Below are 13,295 nucleotides of genomic sequence, written 5' to 3' on the forward strand. Positions count from 1 at the left end.
CCCCAAGAAGTTTTGCAGAAACTTCTGGCTACAAAAACCAGCGGGGATTGAGTTGGTGGAAGAAACTTCTGGAGCCCCAAGCAGTTCCTCTTGAAGACCCCGCACACAGACTCATCTACTCAGATTCACTCCCTCGGAGCTCTAGAACCAGGGTGGCAGCGTGAAAGGCACCAGGGGCATACAGGGAGAAAATGAAGTGTCTGGCATCAAGGTAAGCAGAGGCCACTGTCCCTTTGATAACCTCCCCGCACCCCACAGAGCCAGCAACCGGGTGCCATATCTGAGACTCCATCAACTTGGACACCACTTTTGACTCAGCTGGAGACCCCCAGAGACTCTGCCTCACCGAACTTAGGGGCCCATCCAAGCTGTTAACAGTGATTTTTCCATATAAATGGCTGATCTTGGCTCATGTTTCACATCTTCCTGTCAAACAAGCAACAGCTGGCCTCAGTGAGCCCTAAGCCCATCACTAGCATCAGCCAGCCTAGATTCATAGCTTGGTTTCGTCTGGGAATCTCCAAGCCCAGGATAAGTAGCAGCTATCTCAGATTGCTTCATAGCTAATGAATGAAAGGTGGCCTAGGGCAAAACACAGGTGGGGGCTGACCTTGGCCTGCACCGCCTAGGAAACCCCAGGGCCAGTGCACCCAGTGGACAACTACAGACCACGTTGGAGCACCACCACCCTGCCCCTGAACCGCTGATCCTCCATGAAGGGCAGAGGTTTTTAGTAAGTGGCTACAGCCAATCCTTAAAGCTGACTGGCTTGGGTAAATCTCTCCCATTGGTTGATCAAAAGCAATCAAAGCTCAAGTACAAGAGGGAGATGTATTCAGCACACATAAAGGGCACACCTCAAGTACCCTGCTTGTGTGATAGGGGAGGCTGTGCCACTGGACCCCATAGTATACCTACTACATTAGACCACACTACCAAGACACTGAGTCAAAGCAGCTGTACTTAATACACAGAAACAAACACTGGGAGGCCACCAAAATGAGGAGACAAAGAAACATGGCCTAAATGAAAGAACAGATCAAAACTCCAGAAAATGAGCAAAATGAAATGGAGATAAGCAATCTACCAGATGCGGAGTTTAAAACACTGGTTATGATGATGCTCAAGGAACTTAGTGAGGACTTTACAACATAAAAAAAAAATCCAGTCTGAAGTGAAGGATACACCGATTGAAATAAAGAACAATTTGCAGGGAAAAACATTAGAGTAGATGAAGCCAAGATTCAAATCAATGATATGGAGCATAAGAAAACAAAAACAACCAATCAGAACAACAAGAAGAAAAAAGAATAAAAAAAAGAGGATAGTATAAATAGCCTCTGGGACAACTTTAAGATGTCCAACATTCGCATCATAGGGGTACCAGAAAGAGAATAGAAAGAGCAAGAAATTAGAAATCTATTTGAAAAAATAATGAAAGAAAACTTCCTTAATTTGACAAAGGAAACAGACATGCAAGTTCAGGAAGCACAGAGAGTTCCAAACAAGATGGATGCAAAGAGGCCCACTCCAAGACACATCATAATTAAAATGCCAAAGGTTTAAAGATAAAGAGAGAATCTTAAAAGCAGCAAGAGAAAAGCAGTTAGTTACCTACAGGGGAGTTCCCATAAAACTGTCAGCTAATTTCTCCAAAGAAACTTTGCAGACTAGAAGGGACTTACAAGAAGTATTTCAAGTTAGGAAAAGCAGGGACCTACAGCCAAGATTGCTCTATCCAGCCAAGCTATCATTTACAATCAAAGGGCAGATAAAGAGCTCCTCAGACAAGAAAAAACTAAAGGAGTTCATCATCACCAAACCATTATTATATGAAATGTTAAAGGGACTTATTTAGGGAAAAGAAGAACAAAACTATGAACAATAAAATGACAAAAAATTATAATTCTATTAACAACTGAATCTAAAAAACAAACTAAGCAAACAATAACAGAAACACAGTCATGGATACAGAGAGCATTTTGATGTTTGCCAGATGGGAGAGGGGTGTAGGGGAATGGGTGAAGAGGTGAAGGGATTAAAAAATGCAAATAGGTAGGTACAGAATAGCTATGGGTTTGTAAAGTGCAGTATAGGAAATGAGTAGCTGAAGAACTTATACGCATCACCCTTGGACGTGAACAATGGTGTGGGGACTGTCTGAGGGAGTAGAGGGGCTGGGTGGAGGTGGGCAAAGGGGAAAAATCAGGGCACTGTAATAGCATAATCAATAGAATATAGTAAAAAGGAAAGAGAGGACAGAGTCTGCCCTCCACCCTATAAAAACAACAAAAAAGCTGTTGCTCTCCGTTGGAGGCCCCCTGCAGGAAGGGAGAGGAACAACCTTGAAAAGGGCTCACACAGGAAAGGGGGTTTGCACTCCAGTGGCAGCACCACACTCAGCACCAGCTCCACTGCGGGGCTGCTCCGTGAACTGGAAGTGACACAGGCTCCAGCGGCCGCAGTGCAGCCTGGGGAGACGGGGGAAAGACGGGGAGGGGTTAGGGGTCTCCCTCTCCCCCTTGCTCCGCTCTCAGGGAAGCTCTGGGGAATGAAGGACCCAGGAGAAAACACCCGCTGAGGTCAGGTTCCCCTCGCGGAGTGAGGAGAGACTCGGAAGTGCTATCGTGGAAGTACCTTCATCCTTGGGACCTTGTGATCATTGCATGTTATTGGGGAAGGCTGTAAATCTTTTTTTTTTTTTTTTTTTTTTACAGTATGTAGGTAACATTTATTCGGAATGAGGACAGAAACCATAATTTAAATACAAAAAAGTAACAGCTAAACGTGACATAATTGAGAAAAAATAACAAATACTTTTATTAACTGCCTGGCATACTTCTGTAATACACATTTCTTACATTTCTGGGCTGCATTCCCTCTATTTCTCTTTTCATATAACAGCACTTTGAAATATCATTTTCCATAGGAAGATGTGATAGTTTTGCAGCGACTGTCTCCCAGCTTCATACCTGCTCTTCTGTACCCAGTTCTCTGACGCTGGGCTGAGGCTCAGCAAACATTTGTGCTTTGAAATCTGGGTCCATTGGACTCTGCCCGTGGGGGGAGCCTGGAAGGCGGGAAGAACAGGAGGAAGCCTGCTCATTCCCGTTTACTTGCTGTCCTGCCAGCATCAGCCCAGCAGCGGCCCCTCACCACCTGAGGCTGTCCCTTCCCTGGACTTTTAAGTCATAAAATCCAATAAATTACTTTGCTTGTTTAAGCCAATTTGAGATTTTTCCCTATTTTTACTTGTACCCCAAAGCACACTAAATACTCTAAGTATTATTAATTTAAAAAGACAATGATAGGTTTTGCCAGTTAAATATTATGTAGAAAAGGCCTCAAAATTCTTTGTCAAACCAACTAAGCTCAGAACAACTCAATAACGTTGTGCATTTAATGAGCACGATTTGGAAAAGACTTGATCAGGTGCAAGGCACTACTTGTTTTGTGACTTCTCGGCAAACACATTTCTTAGATTTTCTAATTAGGGTTTTAAGGAGAACCTTGGGCTCCTTCTCCTCAGCCGCTTAGCTTGGGTTGCTTTGTGCCCCAAATCATGTCACTGCGATCTGACTGGAATGAACCGCTCTGGCTGTGCCTTCTGGAGGAGAAGCCTCTGGCTGTCATGGAATTTTCTGTGCAGCCAGCAGCTACCCACGGCTGAGCAAGGCGCCACAGAGACCGCGGTGATAGGGGCAGATGTCTGCCCTGGTGCCCTGATCCAAGTTTTCCTCACACGTCAGAAGGGCCGGAGGGGAGATCAGTCTTGTAGTTTGCCTCAACATTAAGAGGACTAACCACAGTAATTTCATTTTCCTAATTAAACATTCTCTGCCAGTTCACCTTTTTTTGGGGGGTGAGGGGTAGAGGAATTGAAAACACAGACAAATTGATCCTTTCCTTTCCTTGCTGGTCATCTATTTCTTGCTTATATCACCCCCGTGTGCGTTGGCAGTAGGGGGGTCCGTGCCTCTCACCGTGGTCCAGACACCAGGCTCCTGCTATGGAGTGGCCCACCGCTCCTTCCCTGAGGCACTGGGACCCCGCACTGAGGCACGGCAGCTCCTCGGCAGAGGACGAAACAGTATGGAGGGTTTCCAGAAAGACTTTTATGGGCTCAGCCTGAATGCGATCTGTATCGCTTCTGCCATAATTCATTGGCCAGAGTTAGTCACAAACCTACATTTACCTGCAAGGGAATCTGGAAAATGTGGCCTAACTGTGCCCAGGAGGAAAAAGAAATGGAGTTTGGGTTTCATTTAGCATTGTCTCTGCCACAGACACACTATAAAGTCTGGGCTTTATATAATTATTTCCTTAACGACTGGCAAGTTGCATGTTTAGGTGAAGTATTATTAAACCCCTTTTCGCTTCTGCATAAGAATTTGACCTTTGGTTAACTTTTTAACTCTGTTTCCCTGGAAACCTGATAAGGGAAGAATGTCAAACTCCAGCCAGGCAAGATTGCTTATGATAAAAATGACCCCTGCTTGGTAAGCTGCATTAGACTGGGGGAACTATTAATACTGCAGAGAAAGGCAATCTCGGGGCTTCTCTGCGTACGATGACTCTTGTACAACTGGCACAACTGGCGCGTGCCCTGGGAGAACCCTGGAAGCTGCGTCTGCGGCGTCATTCCAGAGAAACTGGCTCCTATAGGATATGAAGTTATTTAAGCCAAGGAACCGGACCCCGACCCCCATCCCCATCCCCACCATGTGAGTCTAGTTCCTGCCCTCCTGAGCTGTCACCTCAGGACCAAACTGAATACCTTCTGGATAGCGATGTGAGCTGCTTCACCGGTGGTCACAAGGACCGCTGCCTCCCGAGTGTGCTCCTGCCCCGGGCAGACGGGTGCCAGGTGGGGGCTGTGACCCAGCGGCGGCTTACTTATTAGGCACAGAACATACAGTGCCTGCCTACGACCCATGAGACTTCTAGGGACCCATGAACGTGTATTAATTTCTTCTAAAATCAGAAAAAAGAGATTAACTTTTGGGTCAAAGAAAGTGTTTTGACATATAATAGTATTTATATATTTGCCTCTACACCAATGCAATTGTATAATAAACTTTTTAATATATATTTTTTATTTTTACAGAGGAAGGGGACCACAGAGGCAAAGCTGCCCAGGGCCATGAAAATCATAATGTATGATCCTCATAATGCACGACCCTGTGTGACTGCCTCCCGCGGCTGCCTGACGGTGTGCTGGAGGCCAGAGACTCCCCCGATGGGTATCACATGTGACATTGTTACAGTTTCAAGAATTGGTCTTATACCAGAGACTCTCACTTTCTTTTTTCTTCTTAAGGTGGCCATTATCTCTTCCAGAATGAACTGGGCTTTTACAAATACCCATATAAAATGCGTATGTCTACGTCCCTGGCTACTCTCTCGTGGTGGAGATAATGTGCGACTAGGTCTAGAAGACTCTTTTATTGACCTGCTTCTAGCTCTTGAGGAAAAGTACTGAGCACAGCAACAGTTTCTGTCAGTACACACAAGTTAGAGATGATTTGGAGGAACTAGTTTAACTCCAACATCTCCTTGAATTCGGTGCACTTTAAAGATGGCCCAGGGTATCGGTTTCCAGGAAAACCTGAGTTGTTGCCACAGCCATGTCCCGTCAATCACAGCTGCTGACCTTGGCTTTGCTGGTTGGTGTGGGTGCAGCTAGGGATCCTCTCAGTCCTGCTCCCAAAGAAGCTTCTCCCTTTTCTGCAAAACTGAGTCTGAACAACCATCTTCTCCAGAAAACTAGGCTTGTAGAGAGAATATTCATTTGTTTCAATCTGAGACTGCACAGAAAAACATCTGTTCAAAACTGCTCATGGCTTTGACTCTTCCACAGTTTACTTAGTTTTATTTTCTGCTATACTAAGAGATTTTTTCTCCTTTCATCTTCTGAAAGAAAACGGTTTGCTCTACAGATTAAAAAAGTGGTTCATTTGTCTATCTGTTCATGCATCTATCTATCCATCCATCCATTTATCCTTCACACTAGAAGATTACTTAACAATTTTAAAGTATATTTTATTGATTATTCTATTATAGTTGTCCTAATTTTTCCCCCTTTGCCCATCTCTGCCCAGTTCCCCCATTCCCTCCAGTGACACCACCCTCTCCCCTGCCCCTGCTTAGTTCATGTCCATGGGTTGTGTGTTTAAGTTCATTGGCTTCCCCATTGTCTGTACTGTTCTTAACCTCTCCCTGTCTATTTTGTGTCTACCAATTATGTTTCTAAATCCCTGTACCTTTCCCCCATTCTCCCCCTTCCGCCTCCCAGCTGATAACCCTCCATGTGATCTCCATATCAATCATTCTATTCCTGTTCCAGTTGTTTTCTTAGTTTGCTTTTGTTTTTTTTAGATTCAGTTATTGATGGTTGTGAGTCTGTTGTTATTTTAATGTTCATAGTTTTGATCTTCTTCTTTTTCCTAAATAAGTCCCTTTTACATTTCACATAATAAGGGTTTAGAGATGATGAACTCCTCTGGCGTTACCTTCCCTGGGAAGCACTTTATCTGCCCTCCCATTCTAAATGAGAGCTTTGCTGGACAGAGTAATCTTGGATGTAGGTCCTTGTCTTTCATGACTGTGAATACTTTTTTTCCAGCCTCTTCTTGCCTGCAAAATTTCTTTTGAGAAATCTGCTGTATTCTTATGGGCACTCCTTTGTAGGTAACTCTCTGCTTTTCTCTTGCTGCTTTTAAGATTCTCTCCTTATCTTTAACCTTTTGCTTTTTAATTATGATGTGTCTTGGTGTGGACCTTTTTGGGTCCAACTTGTTTGGGACTCTCTGTGCTTCCTGGTCTTGTACGTCTATTTCCTTTCCCAAATTAGGGAAGTTTTCTTTTAATTATTTTTTCAAATGAGTTTTCAATTTCTTGCTCTTCCTCTTCTCCTTCTGGCATCCCTATGATTTGGATGTGGTGATGTCTCAGCATCTTCTTAAACTCTCCTCATTTTATTTGAATTTTTGTTTCTTTGTTTTGTTCTAGTTGAATGTTTATTTCTTCGTTATGTTCCAAATCATTGATTTGAATCTCCTTAGGCTTTTGCTGTGTTCAATGAGATCTTTGAGCATTCTGACCGCCAGTGTTTTGAATTCTGTGTCTGATAGGTCGGCTGTCTCCATATCGCTTAATTGTTTTTCTGGGGTTCTGTCCTGTTCCTTCATTTGGGCCACGTTTCTTTGTCTCCTGATTTGGGCAGCCTCCCTGTGTCTGTGTACTGGGTAGAATGGCTTTGATTCCTTTTTAGTGCACCTATTAAATTGTACAGGGTGGAGCCTCGTGTATTCACCAGGGCAGGGCAACCAAGGCTCCATCTGTGGGGACAGGATTAAAGAGGGGACAATGCCACTGCTGGCTGACTTCTGGGGGCTTGCCTGGCCCTCACCCTGTTTCCAGTCACTTCCCCCACCTCCCACATGTGCCTGGCACCCCTTCAGCTGCTGTCCTGGTTGCGGTTCCCAGGGTGGCTTTGCGTACGTACCAGCAGTGTCTCCCGCCACCCCAGCCCCCACTGGATTTACAGCCAGAGGTTATGCAGCTTTATTTTCCCCACGCTGAAGCCCTGGGCTGTGCGGTCTGGCCCGGGCTGGGCTCGCTTGCTCACAGGGTGTCCCCCTGATATTTATCCACCACACGTGAACGTGGGGCTGCCTGCTCTGGCAGCCACTGCCTCGCTGCCACTCCACCCTGGCTTGCAGCTGCCACCCCGAATCCTCTCCGCCCTGACCCCACATTTCTGCCCCTCCTACCCATCTGGATGAATGTAGCTTCTTTAAACCCTTGGTTGTCAGGTTTTTATACAGTTCTGGGTGTTCTTCTGGGTGATTTCCTGGCAGTTCTGGGTGTTTTTCATTTTTAAGGTATTTGCGTTCCTTCTTATGGTTGTGCAATGAGGTGAGACGTGTCTACCTATGCCTCCATCTTGACTGGAAGTCTACTTTAAAAATTTGGAGTGTAGTCCCTTCAACTTCAATAGGAGGAAACCAAAGCCCAAAGCTATTACCTAATTTTCGTAAGTTCACAAAGGCATTTAGAAGCAGACCAAAGGACAGAGCCAAGTTTCTGAGACCCCAGTATAGTCCTGTCTCAGGCGGATCCTTTCCAAGTGAGCGCCAGCAGGTCTGGGGTTAGGTAGATGGAATCAGGAGGAAGAACAGAGTTTAGCACTTGGAAAAGAGCAGCTGGTGGCCAGGGCTGGGGACTGCTGACAGAGACTGGGCCTCCAGACAGTTCAGAGAGCCACATTTCACCAGGCACAAGGTGAATCAAGCGTCCTTGGGTACTGCTGGTTCTGAGTGCTCTTGTTTAACATGCCAGAGGCACACAAGACAGTAGGCACTGTGGAAAGTTTTCTCCAGCACAGCATAGCACTTGCAGACCTCTGCCAAAGCAAGGAGCAGTCATGCAAGAACTACACAATATTTTTTTTTTGCAAGGGCTCATAAGCTCCTGGCCCTGAGACATCTGCCTAATATCCTGCTGCTGCCACCACCGAGGGGCTGCAGCACATCAAACACCGTGGCGTTTGGGAAGGAGGTTAAAGCTCCCGTGAAGCTGGAACAGTTGCAACAAGAGATGAAAGCATGAGAAGACTTGCTGCAATGGCAAAACTGGGGCTTAGGTTTCTCCTGGTCATCAGAGTCTACGAACAAGCACAACCTTTTCAAACACACTGGTGTCAGCGGTCAGCCCTTACCACACACAGCCGCTGACAGGACCCCTTCTGTGTAACCCATCTCCTTCACAAAAGAAAGGACAAAATGTGACAAAAGACAATGAAGAGAAGGCCTGTTTTGTCCTTTACTACAATTTTGTCCTTTACAGCAAATGCTGTAATGTCAGCTCCTGTGCGAGAGTTTTATATGCATGAAGTCACCTAATCCTTACAACATCTGTATAAGGAAGCTACCATTATTAGCTCCTTCTCACAGAGCAGGAACTGGGCACAGAGAGGTGAAGTAACTTGCCGAAGGTAACAGAGCTAGTAGGGGACAGAGACGGGCTATAAACCCAAAAGCTTGGGGTCTAAAGACTGTTCTGTTAACCTTTGTGCTAACCTCCCTTTCACTAAAAATTAAGAACACAGAAGTGCTATTCTGGATAAGACCCACAGTCCAGTATTCATCCCTCCACCGACCCACCCACCCACAAGGTGGCAAGCATTGAGCTGGGCTCTGTGGATACCACGGTGAGCAAACTCAGATGCTGTCTCCAGCTTTGGTTGTATGTTCCTCCAGTTGAGAGCTTCTGGGGCAGCCTCTGGGTCCCCACCGTCCACTCTCCTGACTGTGGCACAGGTACTGGTTCCCCTGGAGGGCAAGGCCTGTGTTGATGCTCTGGACTCATTTCTGGAAGCCCAGTCTAGATCACACCCCTCTGGCGCTTCCAGAGATTTTATATGTACTTAATCTTTTGTGTGAAATTACAGTCTCCTTAAAATGATAAGAGTGATGTCTGCTTTCTGCATCTGAGCTGTGATGGACACATTTTCCTAAAGGGCTCAAGGACGGAGTTTCAACAAGAAGTGGCTTTAGGGCAAATAAAGGAAAGAGGAGTGGCTCTGAGAGGCAGCAGGTGTGCATCAGAGCAGGTGAGAGGTGTGGTGGGAGGGAGGCTAGGGTGGGGCCGCACCCTGAGATCCGGGGGGGAGAGCCCAGGTCTGCAGCACTGCTCTGCGCTGGGACAGCAACCCGGGGCCAGACCAGGTCTAGCGCTTTCCCAGGCATTCCGGGGATCCAGCTGCTCAACTAGCTTCTGTGTGGAAACAGCATGGAAATAGGCAGAAAGCACACATTCTTCCTGGAGCCACAGGTTGGGACTGGGAGGAGAAATGGATAGAAATCTGCCCAGCCAAGACCTAAAGCCAAAACTAGACACAACTGGACTCTGATTTGGGTCTGGACATGTGTCCTTTTCTGATTACACCCACTTTATGTCCCATCAAACCCTCCAACACGTAATAAAGATATATGTAATGCATATGGGGTACACCCAGCAAATATTTATGAAGCATCTACTACATGCAAGATGCTAGTCTCATCACCGAGGATGTGGCAGTGAGCAAACCACACCCAAATCTCTGTCCTTATAGGGCTTACATCTGTGATTAAAACTTCTTTAAATCTGAAAAATACGGAAAAACCAGAACAGGTAAAATCTACCCATAATTCCGGCGAAATCTTCTTCTCTGTATGTGTGAATAGAGAACAAGAAGCCAGGGGCCCTCCTGTCCATCTGACCCTCCCCATCCTCCACAAGCTTACGGTTATACATTTTTTCCCAAAACTTTAAGACTAATTTAATGTACATACCGATATACTTTTTATCATTATTTTTTAACCAAAATAGAATAGTGCTTTATAGAACCATGCATGTTTTCCACCTACTGGATCATGCACCTCTGTTGTAGTTAGAACTCCCCAAGAAGCAAAGCCTGAGACATGGGCTCGAATTCAGTGTCTGCTCAGAACAGTTAGATCTATCCCGATCATCTGGATGGTTGCACAGCATTTCACTGTGTGTCGATGTCATTATTCATTTAATCCCCTTGAAACACAAGCACGCACACTGCTCTCCTCCCCCTTGTCCCCACGTCCCGCTCACGGGCACTCAGGGTATATGCGGCAAGGCGGACGCCCCTTCTCCAGAGGCCACGGCCACAGGGCCGGGATCTGAGGTCTGGAGGACCGACACCATGGGCAGCAGGCAGACAACGTCTAAGAAACTCATCATCGCCCTCATCATGCCCGGGATTTACAGCTAACACATATCTATGTGAAGTCGGCCAAACAAATCACCGTGATGATCATATCAGTGAAAAGACCTCATTAATTTAGTGGTTTGTTTTCCCTTTGCCAACGATAGCAGCGACTTCTTGACGTTCTCTGGAATAAATTTCATCATATATGACCAGTTCTCTCATGTCTTATAGAACTAGTCCATCCTATACTATGTAGGATTGCTATTTTTTTAATAGCAAAACTACATGTAATTAATCATCAGAGTGACTTTATCTGTATTTGTGATAGGCGTGTTTTTAGATCACTGAATAAAAGGACGGGAATTTGTGTTTCTAAGTCGAGCGCTGGTTTCCGAGGTCTTTCACGTCCCAGTTGGTGACTTCAGATGCCCGCCGGCACCACCAGTCAGTGCCTCCTCAGCCTCCAGGAGGACCGTGGTGCGGCAGGGGAGGGGACTTCGCACTGGCTGCAAAGGCCTGGCACCTGGCCCTTGCATCTGCGTGCCTGTGGCAGGTCACTGGGCCTTCCTAGGTCTTGGGATGATGACACCTCTCTGGCTTATTTGTCATGAGAGAGACCAAAGGAAAACTGAATGCTGGCGAGCTCTTCAAGCACCGGCTCCTCCATGGCTGCACGGGAGGACATGTCTGGGTTTTGCTAGGCTGTGGGGGGTGGCCTTCGCTCTTGCCCACGTGCCTGCCTTAACAAGGCAGCCCCCTGCCGCTGAACCCCTTGCTGTGTCACTGTGGATTTTACTGAAGGTTTCACGGGGAGGTGGAGGAGAAGGTTCCTTCCCACACCCCACAGCAAAACTTAATGATCTCTTCCATCGGAAACACCTGCTCTTCCTTGACAGCACACTTTGGCGCCAGGAACCTGAGTTGCACTTCCTCCCGCCTCCAACAGAGACGGCCCAGCCCTGATGGCTCCAGTCTTTCTTCACTCCTTAGGCCTCCCTTTGGGTCTCTCTAGGGTCCCTCCCTGCCGAGTGTTCATGGAGCAATTACTCCTTTATTCAGGGATTCTCACACCATCTTCCTACTCACTCCTCGAATACCTGCTCCCTCTTAGAGAGCAGTGGGGGCATTTTGAATAACAAATGCTTTTGCTATGACAAACATTTTTTTTCATTGCCACAGTACTATAAGGAGATTTTATTATTCTAATTGCCCAAAATGTTTAGGGACTGCTTAGATCCAGAAACTTGGGAATCGCCTAAGGCCACTTCTCCTGGGACACCTGTGGTAACTGGGGGGCAAGGAAGTGAGGGGCGTTCCTCAGGTTATGCCCTAAGTCTGAGACAGGGCCACCGTGAAAAGCGCGGCTGTCCCGTGCCGGCGCTCACCAGATGCACCCAGCCTGCCAGATACACCCAGCCTGCCATACGGAGGCTTTCAGACTCAGGGAACCCGGAACTCTGAACTGGAAAGGGACTTGGAGTTCATCTAGGACAAATCCCTCATTTTAGAGAGGTTAAAATGGAAATAAATATTTTTTTGTAGTTTCTGAATCCTAAAAATGCAACACGGATGAAATGATTATTTCTAAAGCACATGTACTTGCCTGGTGGGTATGGTCTGCAGGAACATACACAGACTTAAACTGTTTCAGGAGATGCCGAGCGCCAGCAACATCCCGCAGTGAAGCGAAGAGCTCATCCACGGCGACTTTGGCGAGGTGAAATGTCAGGTTAGCCGAAGAGTCACAGCCTGAAACGATGCAGAGACATTTTCTTGGGTGAGCAAATCTTTAAATGAGGTTTTAATCATGACAGCTTGAGCTTGATGTAACACAGTTGGGGTTTTTTTTTTAACCCTATTTTCCCCTGGCAGTTCGTTAAGTGGGCTGTTTCAACCATCCATGAGCAATGAAACATATTGAGTATAAATGCCTTTGACAGAACAGAACTCAGAGTTGCCTGGGACCGCAGCCACCAGCTTCGATCCCCAGACTGCAGATGCTTCCCAGAGAGGAAGCTTCCCAGAGAGAGCGCTCCCCAGAATCCACTGTCTTCAGGACACAGCTCTGAGAAAATACGAGGAGACACAGGGAAATACGGGGGGTGCTGTGATGAACCTCTCTCACTTGAATTCTACCGCCAGTTTCCGTAAAATAAAACAGCAAGAGGGAGAAAGACTACAGAGCCCTCTAATAACAGAGCTCGCAGGGATGGGCAACTTTCTCACATGGACCTAAACATACGGCGTATTTCACAGGGCAGCCATTCGAAGCTGATCCAATGCAAAGGGGGGCAAGTAAGAAGACTCCTCGGCAACGATTCTCTTTCTTTTGGAAACTTATAATAGATGAATTTATTCTCTCTCTTGTTAGAAGCTCATTCAGAAGAGAGATGATTGTGGGTAAGTCAGAAGTTAAAAAAAAACAGAGAAAGATTCAAGATGGGTATTTCTGACTGTGCAATACTGCATTAACTCATTGATCCTCACATCACTCAGGAGAGAGGAGCTGTTGTTTTCCGCATTTCAGGGATGGGCGTTAAGGAACACTCCTGTCAGCAGACGCCATCCA

General features: G+C 46.4%; 1 protein-coding gene across 1 annotated transcript in view; it reads right to left on the minus strand.

The window, feature by feature from the left end:
* The window catches only part of SCFD2 (sec1 family domain containing 2), a 318,375-nt gene that overhangs the window by 29,026 nt on the left and 276,054 nt on the right, over window positions 1-13,295 (minus strand). The window contains exon 6 of the mRNA XM_028507539.2: window positions 12,326-12,475. Coding sequence (XP_028363340.1) covers window positions 12,326-12,475 — 150 coding nt within the window. The remainder of the gene's footprint in view (window positions 1-12,325; window positions 12,476-13,295) is intronic.

Source organism: Phyllostomus discolor, chromosome 1 (assembly GCF_004126475.2).
Source record: "Phyllostomus discolor isolate MPI-MPIP mPhyDis1 chromosome 1, mPhyDis1.pri.v3, whole genome shotgun sequence".
In the NCBI taxonomy this organism is placed as follows: Eukaryota; Metazoa; Chordata; class Mammalia; order Chiroptera; family Phyllostomidae; genus Phyllostomus; species Phyllostomus discolor.